We start from the raw sequence: 20,544 nt of genomic DNA on the forward strand, positions 1-20,544 counted from the left end.
TACAGTGATGAAAGTTGTGCACACTTTTCTCCAGTCCAAAAATGCAAATCTGTATTGAATAAAAAGAAGAGATGTTCAGCCTAGAATGTCAAAGACATCAGATTTTAGAAATTGCAGACTGACATGCAGTCCACTCAATTCTGTCTTAACCACACACAAAAAAAACCCCTCACAAACCAGCAATTATCTGGACAAAATGTATACTAAAAAGCATATTACAGAAGGTTGCATACAAAAAGGCATGTAGAAGGGGCAATTGTGGTCAAAACAGCTTTTATTTTTTTTAATTAAGACAGGAATGAAAAACCTTGCATCCTAAACTAGCTACAAGGCCTTGAAACCCTCCCCCCTTTCAAAGTCCCCCCTCCTTTTGATCACAAGTAGTCAATCAAGCTATCTGAGCTGCATTCTTTGAAGAAAGAAGACTGATGCAGCCAAAATAGAGTTGGGCTATCTCAAGAGAGGCAGACATTTGATATCTGCAACTGTTGTAGCTTTGGGAATGATTGATGTGGCCTGCTTGATCACAGAAAATTCTTCTGTTCTGTGCTGGTGTTTGGAAAGAGTTTACAATTCATATGTGGACACTCATGAGTAGGATGTACTTTTTAAGAATGTAAAGAGTTCCAGATTCCTACTGTTTTATTCAAGCCTACTCTGGATAATTTTGTGATTCTCCACCTCTGAGTGAATCTTATAAGTAATCTCTTGAAGTCTCCAGAATGGGACATTTTGTTGTCTATGTTTATGACGTAGCTCGAAATACAGTTTTGGAGAAGAGAGCAAGGTTAGTTTAAGCCTCACTATCTCAGTATCTTTTGCCCCGTGGGGGGGGGAATATGCCGTGTATATTAGGCAACATTAGTCTTAGCACCTTTCTTACCACTGCCTTTTTTCCCCTTTTGTTGTGGGGGTGTCTTTGGTGTGTACTTCAGCTCTTTGGAATTCAACAGAGTTAGCTATTTTAAGCTTGCTTCTTTTTGACAAGTTTTCTCTCCACCCACCTCTATGTCTCTTTGCCTCCCAGAGGCATTGTTAAGTTGAGGAACACTTTGAAGATGAAAATCATGAGCTGGATGCCAAGCATTAGTTATTACATTAGGCCTCAAGGGCTAAAAACATTGACATTAAAGAGATGTGTTTAATCATAAGGATTTCTTTTCCAGTAGGGGACGATCCTCGTAACTTTCCCCCATCCTTATACAAACATCAATGTTATATAAATCTGTTTCATTTTATTCGTATAGGAATTTAGCCATTGGGATTGGCATTCAGAATTTTCCAGAAGGGTTGGCCGTCAGTCTTCCCTTGCATGGGGCTGGATTTTCAAGATGGAGAGCATTCTGGTAAGCAAGTCAAATTGTTACTCAGGTGTCTCTTTGTGTTTTCTTCACTGTTATCTGCTTTAATGGTAGAACTAAAATGCATAAAAATGGCTTTGAGTCATATTATCCCTTTAATGCAAGGAAAATGCTACTATTTCTCTTGGTAGTTCTCAGACTTTTTATTCAGTGAGACAGTTTTGTGGTCTCTGAAAAGAGCCTCTTGTGCAAATGGAGTTTTCCTGCCAAATATTTTACAATTTCATTGAAGGCACTGATCCAAGTCATTTACTAAAATGAAGGTAAAGGGCAGCTGCAGATGATGATCTAAACATCAAAAAAGCCCAATAGCAGTACAATCTTCTCTTTGCTTATGATGCTCCATGCAAAAGGAATTATTTTTCTAGTTCATCTCTCCATTGCTTGAACTTGGTAAACAGTACAAATGAGGGAGAATTTGCCATTTTTTTATAGCTTTTGCTGCCCACAAATGAAATAAACTGTTGGGTCACACTGGACTTCTCTGCCTTTTATTTACAGAGGTGTCTGTTGAAGCAGAGTGAGGCTCTGCTTGCTTATTAGGGCATTTCTTGCTGTCTTGTAGGATGAAAGCATGTTTTATCACGTCTTCATGGATAAGAACAATATGAGCAATATGAGAAAGTTTTCTTTAGATATGCCATCAATTTTGGGCTTTATTTTTACTGTCAACTGATCCAGACTTGATCAACTCAGGAAATATTTGTGGTAAAGTCAGAGAATTCGGCAACCTCCAAATGTTTTGGATTTCATCTATTAGCACCAATCAGCTTGGTCAGTACCAATGAATTGTGGGAGTTATAGTTCAAAACACTCAATACTCAAAAATACTCAGTTTTCAACACTGATAATAATGCCCAAATTCTAATGCTTCAATAAGTCTCTGATGAATCTACATCCAAGAGGGGCTTCCTTCAGAACCGCTACATTTTATATAGATCCTGCAATGCTGTTTTATTTTTCCCAGGTTGGTCTGTCATCATATTAATTTCCTAATGTTTGCCCCTTTCCCAGTTTTATCTAACAGAATTGCATTTGAAATTTTGATTTTTTTTATTCATAAATAAACTTGAATTGTAATAACAGGAACAACCAGACATCCTCCAAAGCCCTCAAGTTGCTCTCTCATCTACCTGCTAACGTACCTGCATGCTATACTAGTCAGAAAACTTCTGGTGAAGAGAAGGGGTTCAATATCACCAATGTAATGCCGTCTAGATGTGTTAGGCCAGGGGTAGGCAACCTCTGCTCTTTTATGACTCATGGACTTCAACTCCCAGAATTCCTGAGTCAGCTATGTGTTAGGCCAATTGCATAAGAATATGCAGAGAAGGTGAAAGTCCTCGCTGTGGAGTCTTTAACCTCCTGAAAGTTTTGCAGAAAACAAAGTGGACCAAGTAAATAAGGAATATTACACCCTGAAGCAGGAGAGAGAGGGGGTGGGGACAGAGAGGGGGCTGCCTGATGTTCTCATCTTTCCTCCATAGCTTTTGATCACCTCTCAGTCTAAAGGAGGGATGATATCCTAAGTGTTTGCTCAAGAATGACTTGGAGAAGCTTCTGTTTGTTTTTAAAAGCCGATAAACATCCCTGATCCCAGAGAAGAACTTGGTAGAGAGAAAGGAAAAGAGCTGGTCTTATGTTGACTCTGATTTCTCCAAAGGGTGGCAGCTGAGGAGGGAAACAATCCAATGCATGTAGAAGGAAAAGGATCCTCTGTCTCTTGAGTGACATTTTGCTCCACTTGCTTTACAGGTATGGGCAGTTAAGTGGCATGGTGGAGCCCCTAGCTGGCATCTTTGGTGCTTTTGCCGTGGTGCTAGCAGAGCCTCTCCTCCCATTTTCTTTGGCTTTTGCTGCTGGAGCCATGGTGTATGTGGTGATGGATGATATCATCCCAGAAGCACAGATCAGGTAAGGACCTGGTTTATTTGCATCTGATCAACTTTAAAATCCTAGAGGCCTAATGCAATCTAATCCAACTCAACTGAATGAAATTTTTTTCTTAGACTAGTAAATAATCATTTGTAAATAATCATTATATATTTAATAAGTAGTAATAACCAGTAATTAGTAATAATCCACTTAGTAATTAGTGATAATCTACTTAATAATTAGTAATAGGTACTACAACCAATTAGTAATTGATAATATACTTAATACTTAATAATTAGTAACAGTACTGCTAAATAGTAATTAGTAATAATCTACTTAAATTATTACCTTTTTCCTGACTCTGTATTGTTGACCTTCTACACTTATATCCAGAATACATTATTGAAGCAGCTAGGAGCAAGCAATTAACTGAAAAATCACAACTTTCATTAGTCTGAGGATCAACTTCATCCACACTTGATTGAACCCAACTAAAAAAATCAGAAATTACATTCCATCTTCAGTAGACTACTTTATTTTGGAAGGATACACAATTGTTTGTTTTCTGCTGTGGTGAAAGGAAACAACCAGAGCCTTTATGACCAGTGTATCACAATCAGATGGGTCAGAAATGGGCCAAATGTCTTTCTTACGATTTGTCTAAGCTTTCCCACTGAGCACAGACCACTCGCAGTAACAATTTCATTACCAGCTGTCAAAGCCAACATTTATATAACATCTACAGTACTGCAGCTTCCACATCTCTCCAACACTGTAGAGTCCTTTAAAAGGACTGTTTTGTCTTCGATTCTTGCTTGACCTTACTCAATAAAGAAAAGTGGTTGCTTATGTATAACTTCAGCTTTCTAAGTGGCCATCTTGACTTCAAAGAATCCACCTAACCTCCTCATTGAGGTCTGAGGGTATGTGATAATTTTCTGAACTGACATGAGTGCTACATGTCAGGTAAAGCTCCTACTAGAAGATCATAGGCTTTGGAGAACATCAACAGTAGACTATGCAAGTGTGGAACCCAATAGTTTAATTTCACAGGTTAACTGTGAACCTAGTCATTTCACAGGTAGCGATGTGCATGTTCAGTTTTGTATTTATTCTGGTATAATGGCTTAATAGTAACACAAATTGATTCTGAGTATTATGGTATCAGTACTCCAATATCAACAAATACTGTATTCCAGAATCAGTTCATGGTAGCAAGGAAAATGTTTGTGTGCTTGAATCAAGTTAGAATAAAGTATCCAAGCAGGAAATAGTAATTTGTTACTTTGGCTAAGCCCCAAAATTAATATAAGGCTGTATGGTAGATATCCCCTTCATGGATTACTGCCTTGTCGTGGCGAAGGGGCTTGCGTAATTCAATGAAGCTATGAGCTATGCCGTGCAGGGCCACCCAAGACGGAAAGGTCATAGCAGAGAGTTCTGACAAAACGTGATCCACTGGAGAAGGAAATGGCAAACCACTCCAGTATCTTTGCCATGAAAACCCTATGGACAGTACCAAAAGGCAAAACGATATGACACTGGAAGATGAGCCCCTCAGGTCGGAAGGCATCCAATATGCTACTGGGGAAGAGCAGAGGGCTAGTACTAGTAGCGCCAGAAAGAATGAAGCGACTGGGCCAAAGCCGAAAGGATGCTCAGCTGTGGATATGTCTGGTGGTGAAAGGAAAGTCCGATGCTGTAAAGATTCTTTCTCCATAGGAACCTGGAATGTAAGATCCATGAATCAAGGAAAGCTGGACGTGGTCAAACAAGAGATGACAAGACTAAACATCGACATCTTAGGTATCAGCGAACTAAAATGGACAGGAATGGGTGAATTTAATTCAGATGACCATCAGGTATACTACTGCGGGCAAGAATCCCTCAGAAGAAATGGAGTAGCCTTCATAGTCAATAAAAAAGTAGGAAAAGCAATACTGGGATACAACCCTCAAAATGACAGAATGATCTCAGTTCGAATCCAAGGCAAACCATTCAATATCACAGTAGTCCAAGTCTATGCCCCAACCACCAGTGCTGAAGAGGATGAAATTGACCGGTTCTATGAAGCCCTACAGCACCTTATAGAACTAACACCCAAAAATGATGTCCTTATCATCATGGGAGATTGGAATGCTAAAGTAGGAAGCCAAAAGATAACTGGAATAACAGGCAAGTTTGGCCTTGGAGTACAAAATGAAGCAGGGCACAGGCTGATAGAATTTTCTCAAGAGAATACGATGGTCATAGCAAACACTCTTTTCCAACAACCCAAGAGACGGCTTTACACATGGACATCACCAGACGGTCAACATAGAAATCAGATTGACTATATGCTCTGCAGCCAAAGATGGAGAGGCTCTATATAGTCAGTAAAAACAAGACCAGGAGCTGACTGTGGCTCAGACCATGAGCTTCTTGTTGCAAAGTTTAGGCTTAAATTAAAGAAAGTAGGGAAAAGTGCTAGGCCAGTCAGGTATGAATTAAATCATATCCCTGTTCAATATACAGTAGAGGTGACAAATAGATTTAAGGAATTAGATCTGATAGACAGAGTGCCTGAAGAACTATGGACAGAGGTTCGCAACATTGTACAACAGGTAGCAACCAAAACCATCCCAAAGAAAAAGAAATGCAAGAAAGCAAAATGGCTGTCTGAGGAAGCTTTGCAAATAGCTGAGGAAAGGAGGGAAGCGAAAGGCAAGGGAGAAAAAGAAAGATATGCCCAATTAAATGCAGAATTCCAAAGAATAGCTAGAAGAGATAAGAATGCCTTCTTAAATAAACGATGCAAAGAAATAGAAAAAAACAATAGAATAGGGAGGATCAGAGATCTTTTCAAGAAAATTGGAGAGATGAAGGGAACGTTTAATGCAAAAATGGGCATGATAAAGGACCAAAATGGCAGGGACCTAACAGAGGCAGAAGAGTTTAAGAAGAGGTGGCAAAATTACACAGAAGAACTATACAAGAATGAGCTTAATGTCCCTGATAATCACAATGAGGTGGTCACTGACCTCGAGCCAGACATCCTAGAATGTGAAGTGAAGTGGGCCTTAGAAAAGCTGAGCAACAACAAAGCTAGTGGAGGTGACAGTATTCCAGCTGAGCTATTCAAAATCTTAAAAGACGATGCAGTAAAAGTGCTACACTCAATTTGCCAGCAAATTTGGAAAACTCAACAGTGGCCACAGGATTGGAAAAGATCAGTTTACATTCCAATTCCAAAGAAAGGCAGTGCCAAAGAATGTTCAAACTATTGCACCATTGCACTCATTTCTCATGCTAGTAAAGTTATGCTTAAAATTCTACAAGCTAGACTCCAGCAGTATGTGGATCGAGAACTACCAGAAGTACAGGCAGGATTTCGAAGAGGCAGAGGAACTAGAGATCAAATTGCTAACATACGCTGGATCATGGAGAAAGCTAGAGAGTTCCAGAAAAACATCTACTTCTGCTTCATTGACTATGCTAAAGCCTTTGATTGTGTGGATCATAACAAACTCTGGCAAGTCCTTAAAGAGATGGGCATACCAGACCATCTTATTTGTCTCTTGAGAAACCTATATGCAGGCCAAGAAGCAACAGTGAGAACTGGACACGGAACCACTGATTGGTTCAAAATTGGGAAAGGAGTCCGGCAAGGCTGTATACTGTCACCTTGCCTATTTAACTTATATGCAGAGCACATCATGAGAAAGACAGGGCTAGATGAATCAAAAGTTGGAATTAAGATTGCCGGAAGAAACATCAACAACCTAAGATATGCAGATGATACCACTCTAATGGCAGAAAGTGAAGAGGAACTAAAGAGCCTCTTGTTGCGAGTGAAGAAGGAGAGTGCAAAAGTTGGGTTGAAACTAAACATTAAGAAAACCAAGATCATGGCATCTGGCCCTCTCAATTCCTGGCAAATAGATGGGGAAGAAATGGAGGTAGTGACAGATTTTATTTTCCTGGGCTCCAAGATCACTGCAGATGGGGACTGTAGTCAAGAAATTAAAAGACACTTGCTCCTTGGGAGGAAAGCCATGGCAAATCTAGACAGCACACTAAAAAGCAGAGATATCACCCTGTCAACAAAAGTGCGTATAGTCAAGGCTATGGTCTTCCCAGTTGCAATGTATGGCAGTGAAAGCTGGACCATAAGAAAGGCTGAGCGCCAAAGAATTGAAGCCTTTGAACTATGGTGCTGGAGAAGACTCCTGCGAGTCCCTTGGACTGCAAGGTGATCAAACCGGTCAGTCCTAGAGGAGATCAACCCTGACTGCTCTTTAGAAGGTCAGATCCTGAAGCTAAAACTCAAATACTTTGGCCACCTAATGAGAAGGAAGGACTCACTGGAGAAGAGCCTAATGCTGGGAAAGATTGAGGGCAATAGAAGAAGGGGACGACAGAGAATGAGGTGGCTGGATGGAGTCACTGAAGCAGTAGGCGTGAGCTTAAATGGACTCCAGAAGATGGTAGAGGACAGGAAGGCCTGGAGGAACATTGTCCATAGGGTCGCGATGGGTCGGACACGACTTCGCAACTAACAACAACATGGTAGATATACTGTGGTGAAACACACAGATGTCCTGAAAACTTTGAGAGCTAAATATTTAAGAATCAATTTATTCCTTGCAATATGAACTACTTACACAGAAGGAAAGGTAGAGAAGCTTTTAGAGGTAAGTTGAGCACTTTTGGAAATCTTTCGGTTTCAAGAGGGAGATTTTTTTTAAAGTCCTATAAATTCTAAAAGTGTCATTCTTAGCAAACAAAAAAATGTTATTGCTTTTTCTTTTTCTTTTTAGTGGCAATGGGAAGCTGGCTTCCTGGACCGCCATCTTAGGATTTGTAGTTATGATGTCCCTGGATGTAGGACTTGGATAATAAGAAACAATGCCTTTTTTCAAAATGACCTTCAAAATGCATCAAAACAGGAGATATTGCACAGCAGAAATTGCAGCTGGACTATTATATTTTACATTATTGTGTGGAACTGAGCTGGTATTGATTTAATTATATTAATTTTTAAAACTTGTCATAATATATATGGGGATGATCTTGGGAAGCAGGATTTTTTTGTGCATTTGTTCTTTTTCCTCTAATTAGTTCTGTTTCTTCAAGGCTGTTGGTTATGAAGCGTAATCATGAGTTTTAAGAGGGTTTTTTTAATTCTTCCCATTGTTGAGGCAGGTTTCCATAAATGTAACTGTCCAGTATGGTCTATAATTGATGGTCTTTGCTGTATGTATTGTGTTGTATGGAACAGAGTGGGACAGCCTCAGAGACCTTCAAGGCTTATAGTTTTCTATTGACACACAATGACCAGGTGTGTTGAATCTTTTCTTCAGGAATTTGGAAATATTTACTGTTATAAGTTGCCAAAATAAATAGTTTGTTTTTTTAAAAAATAATCAAGACATAGATTAGATTTTAGGAGATTTTCTTGGACAGCAAGGCTAAATTGCTAATGTCCCCTTTACATATCCTGTTCTAAACAGTTCTCAGCAGTAAATCTCTGCAGGTGGATCAAAATTTCTTGACAATGTATAGTTTGTTTTGCATTGTTATTGCAAGTAAAAAAAAGACAGTAGTGTTTTGTTTCATTGTTTAAACCAATAATAATACACCTGTTCCAAACTTTTTTCTACCTTTGGGGATAAATGGTAAATGGTCTTGTGTTTAAAAAATATTTTGAGGAATTGCACTGGATATAAAGATGGCATGACTCAACAAAGGTTAATATAAACAAATCATTTTTTCTAACAACATGACAAATCTATCATAAGCGTGTGCCAAGGCCCATGTGTAAGAAGATAATATCCATGAGGCTGTACAGTGTGAAGGACTAGACAATTTTACAGATCCAGCAAGAGAACTTGGTACGGGATGTACTTTTGACTCAGGACTGTTTGCTTTACATCTCCTGTATTTATTCTTCCAAGTGAAGCCTTAAGAATTGTGCTTGAGATCTCTCTTCCCATAGTGGGGTTCATGCAAATGGATAAATATTGCCAATAGTAGACCCATTCCAAGCCTATACCGTAGTGGTAATTAGTTAGCTTTTCTGATAATTCTTAGTGTCCCAGGAGCGATGGAATATAAGATGATTGTTTCCAGGCCTAAATGAATACAGCTTTCTAAGAGCCATGCAACGTCCATTAACAAGTATTCTTGAACAAAATTAAATTATCTAGAATTGTTTCTTCATTTTGACGAAGGGGTTTGTTACTGTACACAAGGACCAGTACAGAATGATGTTTGTAATTGATTTTTTCTTTTAAAAAAATCTGAATAAAAAGGGATCAATAATGTGTGTGGGTGTAATGGGCCAATTATTTATTCTTCTATTTCCATCCCACTTTCTTTTTTCTGACTTGCCAGACTCTTCAACAGCTTTTTAGTATATACTACTAAAAGGTAAAGGTTCCCCCACACATGCGTGCTAGTTGTTTCCGACTCTAGGGACCGGTGCTCATCTCCGTTTCAAAGCCGAAGAGCCAGCGCTTGTCCGAGGACGTCTCCGTGGTCATGTGGCCAGCATGACTAGACGCCAAAGGCGCACAGAACGCTGTTACCTTCCCACCGGAGTGGTCCCTATTTTTCTACTTGCATTTTTACGTGCTTTCTAACTGCTAGGTGGGCAGAAGCTGGGACGAGTAACAGGCGCTCACTCTGCTACGCGGCACTCGGGATTCGACCCGCCAAACTGCCGACCTTCTGATCGACAAGCTCAGCGTCCTAACCCACTGACCCACCGCGTTCCCTTATATACTACTATTCGGACTCAAATTAATTCAAGTTTATCAGACCTTTGATGTCTCTGCATGCTGCATTTAGTAGATATTTTTATTATAAAAATATAAGCCAGTGTCCATTTAATCAACGTAGTCAAGCTGATTCTACCCATTCATATTGTTTACTGGCATTGGTAATGTAACTGCCTGAAATATCACCCAGTCTGCCTTCCAATCTATAAAGGATACATTGAAGAGTGAGCCATTCTTATTAGAAAGTCTGCATTTATGGCACCAGAAAACATCTGGCCTTTCCTTTCATTATAGAGCCATGACAGATGTTACTTATATTTCTTGCTCAACCTCAAGCTGCAAACTGAAAGCCCATGAAAAGAATTTGCTATCAGTTGCACCTTTTGAAATGCCTATCATGTCTGTGACATCTGGTATTCTCAATTTGTCCTTTCATAACAAGTTAAAAGCAATCTACCGTTAGGAGTGTTGGTCTTAGGGAAGGTTAAGGCTCTAGGGATCTTGAAATCATTAGGGCTATTTGTCCTGTCATGGTTGCTTTGCTGAACTTCATTACTTCACTACTGAAGGCTTTCTGGGATCATGTGTTTTGATTTCTTTTGATAAGTTATAGGGATATGCTTAGGGGTTACTAAATAAAGCAACTCCTGGAGGTCATCCAGCAATGCAGTGATATCTGGAAGAGTTCTGGCTGATTTTTTCCCCTTCAATTTCTTCTTGGGATATTGTAGGAATTAAAGGTGGAATTGAGAAAGGAAGTTTGGGGGAACCACTTTGCTTCTATTCACAACATCAAAATCTGACCATTTTGCTGTGGAATTTTGAGATCATGATTTTGGAGGTACAAACTGTTCAGTAGTATTACAGACTAATAATTAATGGAATGTTCATTATAGACTTTCAGCTGATCTCAGTTAATAGTATGTTTGAATTGGGTGACGTGTTGTCCAAGCCCCAGCCCTTAAAACCAGAGATAAAATCAGGAGAAATCCCCACAGTTGCTTGCTTGCTTGCTACCTTATATTTTACTACCAGAAGGTCTGGATGTGCCCAGCTACAACTTCAGTCACTTCACAGAGTTGAAAAGAACAAGATTTGCTCTAGAAGCAACATAAGGGGATAACTTCTAGCCCTGCCTCTATAGACCAACATTCCATCCTGTTTCTTGGTTAAACAAACCTGGCCAGAAATGAGCAAAAGAAGAGGGTTGCAGCCAGCCTGTTGAAGTGCCTTCCACACTGTTTCCTGTCCTCTTCGCTCTCTTTTTGCTGCTGAGTCAGTGAGGAAGTCTGTCTCCTTCTACCTGGGCTGAGGTGGAGCTTCTTCCTCAAGGAACCTCGTGTGGCTACTTGGTGTTTACTCATAAGGCAGGGGGAGGGTTGGTGGAGGAAAGGTGCAGCGCAGTGTGGTTGTGGTTTCTAGGGAGGAGGCAGGAACAAGAATAGCCAAGGAGAGCTTTGCACGCAACTAAACAATAATCTTATTATTATAACTGATGCTGTAAAACAGCACAAAACTGACAAGGGCTCTCTTCATGCTGGAGCTGGAAGAAATGGTTGTACCTGAGTCACTGCTCATAAAGAGAGCCTGATTTCACCTGCTAACCCAATCTGTTCCTGGGGGTGGAACCCAAAGACAAAATGCTTTCTGTTCATAGTTGTTGGGGGTTTTAAGTTGCTCTTTGTTAGGTGCTTGGCACCAGAGTAGCAATTAAAAGTGAGACACGCAGAGGCGTCTGTCTCCACAAGTCAAGGGCAAAGGTTCTCTTGATTGCAGCATTTTAGGACTGTCTCCTTTATGTGATTGTAATTAATAATAGGGGATTTTGCCCAGGCAATATTGAAGTCTGTCCAATGCAAACTTAAAAGTGGCATCAAGAAACAAGAAAAGGACAGTGCTTCATTTAGAGTAGAGGTGCAAACCCTTGGTGGCCAACACTTGAAATGGGAGGGGGGGCCCTCAGTGTCATCAAGTAAGGGAAATTGGGGAGAAGTAGGGAGGGATTTTATCTTTGCTTGTTCAATTACAGTATGCCATTTTTAAGGCTTGTCCCTGAAATAATGAGAAACTGCACTGTGAACTTTAAGTAATAATGATTAGAAGGAACATGGCCACAAAAACAGAATTTGGGTTGCATTTTGCCCTGGAACCACCAGCTAATCTCCCCTGTAAATGAATGGAAGGATTTTACAACTTATATCTATACTTTCAGAAAGGCCCAGTGTATGGTTGTTTTCAATGGGTAGGCAGTGATATCGGAGGACTTTTGCCACCACTAATTGCATCGGTTAGGCAGAGGGTCTCTGCAGAGCTGGAGTAAAAATGAAAGAAGGTGACTACAACTGCACAACCAAATAATTAACAAAGGGTTGTATTTCTACTGAGTAATTGTACAACTTTGACATTTTTACCCCCCATCCTTTAGATCCTTCCAAATTAGCAGTGACCCCAAATGTGGCTGCCAAAAGCTGGTCTAGTCTGCAAAATTAATCTCTGATCAAAATTGTTTCAGTTATTTGAGGGTTGGCCCTGGCTAAATGCCAGTATGTGATCTGAACTGTAATTCCTTCTCTGACACAAAGACCCATAGTTTCTATTTCCACTGATATGGCTCACAAGGAAGCTTACTCAAGTATATCCAAGGAGAACTTTGATTCTTGGATATGCAAAACCTTTTTGGGTTGGGTGGGGGTGGGTGGAGGAACCTAGCAATAATTCTTGCAGCTGTTATGCATGAGACAACTTCTGGTTAACTACAGACTTAACTCGGAGTGCCCTGTTATTTTATTTCATGGTTAGAGGCCATAACTTCGTAATCCTGGCAGGAGAAAATATATAGGTACCCACAGGTTGAAGTGAGGATGGGGGAGCAGATATAGCATCTTCTCTACTTTACTAATTGTTTTACTTTACTGTCAATTGCCATCTGCGTTGTGTCTGGCAATTTTAAACAGTTAAAAATAAGTTGTCTTTTCCTCCATATTTCTCGTAATTTTGATTTGATTTTAAGATGTCATCGAGGCATTTGTTTTCCCTCCGGTGCTGACTCTTTTAAGTAAAGCGGATGTCAAACATAACTCTTCAGGTCCTACTGAAAACCGTCCCAATGAAACTTCACAGCTACTTCAAGTGTCAGCAAAATGAGAGAGGGAAGCTATGGAGTTGGAGACCCCTTTGCTAGATTTTATCTGGGAGGAGATTGTCAGAGGTCTGAACCCCTGGCACACAGTTCATGCCCTCGGCTGGGAAGCCAGGCATTTCAGTGTGACCCACAGCTACCAAGCAAGCTGTAAACGTAGTTAGTGGCTAAACAGGAGCTGCCATTGTTTTGCTGATTTTTGTTCAATAGATTTCATATATGACGAACCTAAATAGGCGCTCTGGTGATTAAGTTTATTATTATTGGGTAATTGTATATTACCAATGGTAGTTGTAATGGCATTGCATCAAGGTCTCTGAAGTCCTTAAAATATATATATTTCTAGTTTATTTTATGTTCTTCTTAAAGAAGTGTTGAATATCTGAAAAAAATGGATCTGTGGATAGAAACACATTAACTGAGGCTAAAATAAACATAAAATTACAGTTTCACATATATTAGGTTTCTCATTTTCTCTCTCTGTATACAGAACTTCCAATAAGAAGGAAAAGATACTAAGGTCTGAGAGTTCTTTCCAAGGGAACAGGTAGAGCTTACATTTTTTTAAAAAAAGTCACCATTGGCATCAAGTGTGATTTTTTTTGAGTGCTCAAAAGCAAACATAGAGTTTCATAAAATAATTTCTATCTTTCTGGGCCCATTTCCCCAGCCAGTCTTATTGCTCTGCAGTGGCATTCCATGCCTGGGTTGACTGAACTTTTCTTAGTGTGTGTCATGCTATAAAATTTTCTTATTTATAGCACTGTTTCTCAAATTTGGAGACATTAAGACATGTGGACTTCAACTCCCAGAATTCCTCAGCCAGCATGTTAAGGCCCACACATCTTAAACTCACCAAGGATGAAAAACATTGATTTATAGGATGGGCACCAAGGCCACATATTGTTGTGTTTTATTTTATAATTTATTTCATTTCTGCATTAGATATTCTATATGTACAGAACATTTATCTGAATACATTTTATGCTCACTTTCCCTAGGACAGGTAAGTTTCTGTGTACATTTTTTGAGGACTGCATTGCAACACATTCCTTTCCGCTTCCAGAATAGACATCCAAAATGCAGATGGAATTGGGATTTTTTTTAAAGATTTTGGTTTTAGTTTTGTTTTTTGTTTTGTATGATTTGTAGTTTTATTATTGCTGTGAGCCACCCATAGTTGTGTCTAAGATGAGCAGCTGTACATTTTAATTCATTTATTAGTATACAGTTTTAATTGTAATTTTAATTAGTAATGTTTTCTAATGTAATCTTTTCTTCCTTCCATCCCCCTTTTTAAAGCCTACTCATTTTCTGAAAACTTCTAATTTCAGCTGAAACAACCTCCTGAGTGTACATATAAGATCACTTTATTTAGCTCTTTTAATTTTACCTGATTTCTTTATTCTTAAAGGAGAGCACGTTGCAACCCTTAAATTAACTTCCATTTTATGCTGAGGTACTAAGAAGCATCAGCAGCTGTTTTGTGTCAATAAAATACATGGAAAACGTGTGGCTGCATATTAATTCACTCTCATAGCTTCCCATATCTTTTGTTGTTCCATGTCATACTGATCAATGGCTTTGTACGAGGTTATTGCAATTCTGCAGAACATGCCATAGGGAAACCCCTTGCTCCTGAATAATTAGACAAATTAAATTGCTAGGAAAAGTGGGGGAATATCTTGTGACTGGGTATGAAAACAGGCAGATCAATAAGTAGAAAAACACCCATGAGTGGAGAGACAGCCATCTCCCTTCTACCTCTTTCCATTAATTTCTACCCTCCGTTCCACTAAAGCAGTGTTTACCAGCTGTGGCCATTCACCTCCCAGAATTCTCCTCAATGGCCATGCTGGCTGTGGAATACTGGGAGTTGAAGTAAAGCACCTGGAAATTGCCATGGTTGGGAAACACTGCAATAACGCCTAGGAGGGCTCCAGCTTGTCCTTTGATTTCTCACTCAATTTGCTCTTTTCTGCCTATTGAAGATATAATTGTTTCCACAATCATTCTTCAGATGTTGTGGTACAGTTTCAGCCTCCAAAACCTTCTTTGGATTAGAGAAGCCACATAGATTACAGACACTATATGATAGCAAGCGTCTGAGCAGCTCAATTGGATGTTCATCCATGGTTCCCTGTTACTGTATGCTTTCTAGTAATTTTCCATTGATATCTATAGTGTATTAAATATATGGTTCTAAGCTCTGCTAAGATAATGCATGTGAGGAAAACAGTTGAACAACTATTACTACACTTAAAACTTGATAAAACCACCAAATCAAGACCACCCAAGGCACTGAACACAGTCAAATAAAAAAAAACCACACACTGGGGGAATATACAAACAAGAAAACTCACCCTACTCCATCAAGAAGGATCACATATCACCTTGACTTATTTTAAAAAGCTAAATTTTCAAAGCTTTTCTAAAACAGCAGGGTTTGGATCCAACAGATCTGGGGAATGGGAGACTGCTATTGTAGGGGCAAGACTAGCAACAGAGAAAGTACATCCCCATATTTCCACCGGATGACATTGTTTGGTCAAAGGGACTCAGACAATGTCCATCCTGTCACATAGGTCATTTGAGTCAAGTTGGCTAGGAAATTTGCATCTTTCAGAAGGAGAGGGAGGGGAAGAGAGGGAAGGACTGAGTGGAAGATTCCCATGGTGCTGGAATGCATGTCAGCATTGGCACACTGTACTTCCATTTTGTAGCCATTTGCAGTGGTGGCTAGGCTATACTGAAAGTCTGTATTCTGTGACAAGTAGTGGGCTTCCTCAATGGCACCTTAGTGAAATTTCTAATTACTCAGCAATTACAATGGAATCAAGAGTGCTGGAAGTTGTCACTTCAGCCTTGGAGTTCAAATTGTCTAATCAACCACAATGTCCAAAACACATGTTACTATCTTCCCTTGTATCATGCTCAATCCTTTTTGTTTTCTTTTTGATGCCTTCAATTCAGTCTTGACTCCTGGACAAGTCCCTGCGGTTTTCTTAGCAAGATTTTTAGAAATGGTTTGCCATTGCATTTTGCAACTGCTCAACCTTGCCAAGCCATTATCAGAATTAATGCATGTGTGGATTTCGGTCAGAGAAACACAGATCTTGATGTTTTCCAGCTAAGATTTTGTGTGTTACTTCCTCTTGATGTCAAACATTCATGCAAGAGCACTCTTATCTCTTGAGGCTTCTTGAATTTTGTAGATTTTGTCCATAAATGGAGAAATAGTTGTTGTGCAGATAAAATCTAAAGGAGATGCTTACTGGAATGTGACAGTGTTATGCCTTACCTGACTTCACCTGCTCTATACAAAGCAGGTCCTGTATCCAATTTCCTGGGACTATATTCATCAGTACCACTGGTTTGTACAAGGCACAACTACAGTTCTTATGTAACCTGTCAGATGTTTTGATGCAGCATTTATTCCAGAGTTATTTTTACTCGGTGGCTGCCTGATAATGTTTGCAATATGGTATTCATTCTAACCGAAGCCTTAGTATGAACCACATCTTTCCAGTTATAAGGTTAGGAGAAATGTCGTGTTGGAAACATTAGATGACATTTACCACCTATATGGCATTCCAATTGTTGGCTTCAATGATAACAGTTTTTTTGTGTTTTAAGTACTTTGTTTGCTTATCTGACATTAACCTGCACTGAAACATAGTTTTAAAATAATTCATGTTATTCATATATTTCTTGACCACATGTACTCCCCCTCCTCTGGCTAGAAGCATTACGTTTAATTTCTTGGCAGCATTGCTTAGAGATGGTCCTTTTGCTAGCCCTGATTCCTCTGTATACAGGAAGGTATTTGAGTCTTTCATTTTCAACCTTTTGCAGCACTCTCCTGTTCCTCCAAGCCAGGGGTGTAAAACTGCTGGCCTGTGGGCCGGTTGCATCATACGGAGGATGCACCCACCCCAGCTTCAGCAGTACAAAAAAAAAAGTTGTGATACATCACAACACATCATGTGACGCGGCGAGTTTGACACCCGTGCTGTAGGCACTCAGCTGCCCCAAACACCATTCCAAGAACTGAAATCCACTGGTCACAGCTAGGAGAAAAATAAACTTTTATGGAAGCTGCATAGTCAAGGAATCATCATCATACCTGCTAAGGCGAGCTCAGAAAACAGATTATGATGGAAATAAACAATGCCAGAAGGACAGATTGGGAAGTGAATCTTGTGCTTAATGAATGAGCCAGATGTCATAGGGCCAAGGAAAAGAACTTGTATAGATTGGCCCAAACAATTTATTGATTTAACTTTTTTTTTACTAATTTGCAGAGGAGAGTACTCTGACAGATAGTAAAAAGCGAAATTGGGGGTGGGGGGGGTGGCAAGAGGAGAGAAAGAGAGACCTGCAAAATTCAAATAACTGCATTATGATCCGGTTAATATAAACAAGTGGAAAGAAACTTACATGGTTTTTCCCAATCCAAATATGTTATAAATATAGTGCAGACCACCATGAAAATGTTTGGCCTCTTTTGTACCAGAACTGCCAAGAGTTCATGCGTCAACATCTCGATTTAAAAAAAAAAGCCCTCACATTTTCAGTCACAATTTAGATTCTGCTGGAAATTCTTGAAAACACCATTCTTGACCAGAAAGAGAATATAGCTTTGTTGCCCTCCAGAATTAAGAGTTATTTTGGCTTGTGGGCTGGCAGCTATCTCTGAGTATTCTCTAAGCTATTTAACAGGATAAGTGCAGGGTTTTCAGAAATCCTTCCAAATAATAGATGCTTCCCAGATAGAGTACCTTTTTCATAGTCCCATAATATATTATGTACACTGAACAGAAAATTACCACAAGTTTCTTTCGAGTTCATCTACCTCCTGAGCCTGCTTAAAATTCTACTTAAATTCCATTGCATCTCCAGAATCTTCCAATTGGCTTGGACTTCTCTTGCCCTTCCTACCAACAACTTCTACACCTCTAAACTTTTACCAAGTTAAAGAGCTACCGGTAGGTTAAGATTTAAATAAGGAAGTAACCCTTCCTTATTTGGGTTGGTGTTCAGGGTGGCTGGGAGATAGTCCCGAGGAATTTTGAAGAGGATTTCAGACTCCTTGCTCTCCTGGCATTATTAGGAGCATAAGGAGGACAGATTTGAATGAAGATTGAATTGTAAATTGTTTTATTGTGTGAAAATGAAAATTGATGATTTTTACCTGAGTCATTCAGAACTGAAATTATTTAAGAGGTTCCTTCTACCAGCCATTACAGATATTCAGGCACAAAATAATTATTCAGTCTTTTACATTTATCACTTACATTTTCAAAGGAATTTTTTTTCTTCCTATATAAGGTTAACACCAACTATACTTTGTCACACTCAAGTGCTTCTGAATCTGGGTGGACATTGTTATGTATCCAGTGCAGGCATCTGCATAGCAACAGCCACTAGGGGGCGTTGACCTGGACGGTTTTGGAGGGAACCTTAGTTTCGGCGGGAAACCTAGGGCCAACCCCATTGGCTGGTCACCTACCTGGCTAGGTATTTAAAGAGGCCAGGTAACCCTCAGTTTACCGCTAATGATTTCCAGGTGTTCTTGAAGGCGAATTGGATTAGGCACGCCACCTCGGTACCCTTCCACCCATCGACTAACGGGCAAGCTGAACGGATGGTAAGGACGACCAAGGACGCACTCCGGCGCATCATCAGCGGGGACTGGCACCACAGACTGGCGAAATTTCTGCTTGCCCAACACACTACACCATGCGTCACCACCGGAAAGAGCCCAGCAGAACTACGATGGGGACGGCGCCTCATCATCCAAGCTTGACCGTTTGCATCCCGACCGAGTGGCAGCAGAGACGGATAGGCCCTCATCATCAGCATCATCACACAGGGTCCTCAACGTGGGGGACCTGGTTTGGGCAAGGAACTACGGGGCAGGGCATCTATGGATTCCAGGGACTGTGGTTGAAAAAACCGGGCCTCTCTCTTACATCGTGGGGGTGGAGGGGGATCGACACATAAGGCGACGCATCGACCAGCTCAGAGGAAGGGTCCCTGAGTACACCATCCACAGCCAATGGGATAGCCACATTACAAGGGAGGTCAGTCCAACCGGAAACGACTCAGAACCAGAACTAGAGGAGGATGGCCTCCTGCAACCAACACTGCTCAACCCAGCACAAAGGCATCACGAGCCCGCTGTCCAGGTCCAGGGCCAAGCCACACCCAGACGGTCCACTAGGCCCCACAGGGCACCGGCATACTTAGCGGGCTATGTGTGCAAGTGACTACCCAACAGCTGCATATGCATTAGCACACTTTGTATATAGTTATGTATATAGTTGTCATGTGGTTCTTCTCTAAGGAGGGAGGGGTGTTATGTATCCAGTGCAGGCATCTGCATAGCAACAGCCACTGGGGGCGTTGACCTGGACGGTTTTGGCGGGAACCTTAGTTTCGGCGGGAAACCTAGGGCCAACCCCATTGGCTGGTCACCTACCTGGCTAGGTATTTAAGGAAGCCAGGTAACCCTCGTTCCTCAGTATGCTACCCCCCCCAATAAAGAGCTGAACACGTACTCTGGCTGGCATCTCTTCCTTGCGTCGGACCCACTACATTACAGACATGAGTCCAGAAATGACACTCCATGTGAAGCAGAAGGCTTAATTGTTTCATTGGCTGACTTTCACACATTACTAGGCTGGGATTTTAAACTGGTTTATTGGACAAACCATAATGGCCTAGTTCACATATATTACTGTGCCAAAAGTAAAGAAATTATATTATGACTTTTTATTCTGTAAGATCTGATCTTTCTGTTCCATAGTAAAAGAAAGGAAGTGTTTTTTTTCTTCTGTCAAGAGCTGGGTTTCCTTGAGGATGATCCATTGGAGTCTGCATCTCAGTGTGAGGTGGGTACACAACCATCAGCTCCCATCAAGAATTACTCTGTTCTCTTCCCCCACCCCACCTCCCCCCCTGCTCTCTACCACTTCTAACTTTCTTATTTTTGTTTTTCCTCTTGGTAGACAGGCCCATTTCCAGACACAGCACTGAGCTACAACCACCCACTGTTTTTATTTTCAAAGAACTGTGGCCCCACAGTTATTCTTGGAAATAAAGATAATTGGCAGCTGACAGTTTGTATCTCAGTTGTATGTCAACTTTGCATAGATTTAGGTATAGTAGGGGAACTGGCAATCCCCTGGATGGGCTGCCAATCAGTTGAGTCAAGTAGTTAGGTTTGTGTTTATTGGAGTGAATGGCTGGCCCTCTTTTGAATGGAGAAAGAGAAGCTGCTGTACTTAGAGACATTGCCATCTGCTTGACCTTGAGTCACCTAGCCACTACAATGAGACCAAGACAACCCCTCCCCCCCAAGGACCCCTCTCGGCATTTACCAATATTTTCCTAGTCACATTAT

General features: G+C 40.5%; 1 protein-coding gene across 4 annotated transcripts in view; it reads left to right on the forward strand.

The window, feature by feature from the left end:
* Positions 1-9,541, forward strand: part of SLC39A11 (solute carrier family 39 member 11) — a 333,223-nt gene extending 323,682 nt beyond the window's left edge. For all 4 annotated transcript variants that reach the window (XM_083351397.1, XM_083351400.1, XM_083351398.1 and 1 more), the window contains exons 8-10: positions 1,248-1,346; positions 3,117-3,275; positions 8,036-9,541. In XM_083351397.1, coding sequence (XP_083207523.1) covers positions 1,248-1,346; positions 3,117-3,275; positions 8,036-8,114 — 337 coding nt within the window. In that variant the 3' untranslated portion in view covers positions 8,115-9,541. The remainder of the gene's footprint in view (positions 1-1,247; positions 1,347-3,116; positions 3,276-8,035) is intronic.
* The last annotated feature ends 11,003 nt before the right edge of the window (positions 9,542-20,544 follow it).

Source organism: Vipera ursinii, assembly GCF_947247035.1.
Source record: "Vipera ursinii genome assembly, chromosome: 2".
In the NCBI taxonomy this organism is placed as follows: domain Eukaryota; kingdom Metazoa; phylum Chordata; class Lepidosauria; order Squamata; family Viperidae; genus Vipera; species Vipera ursinii.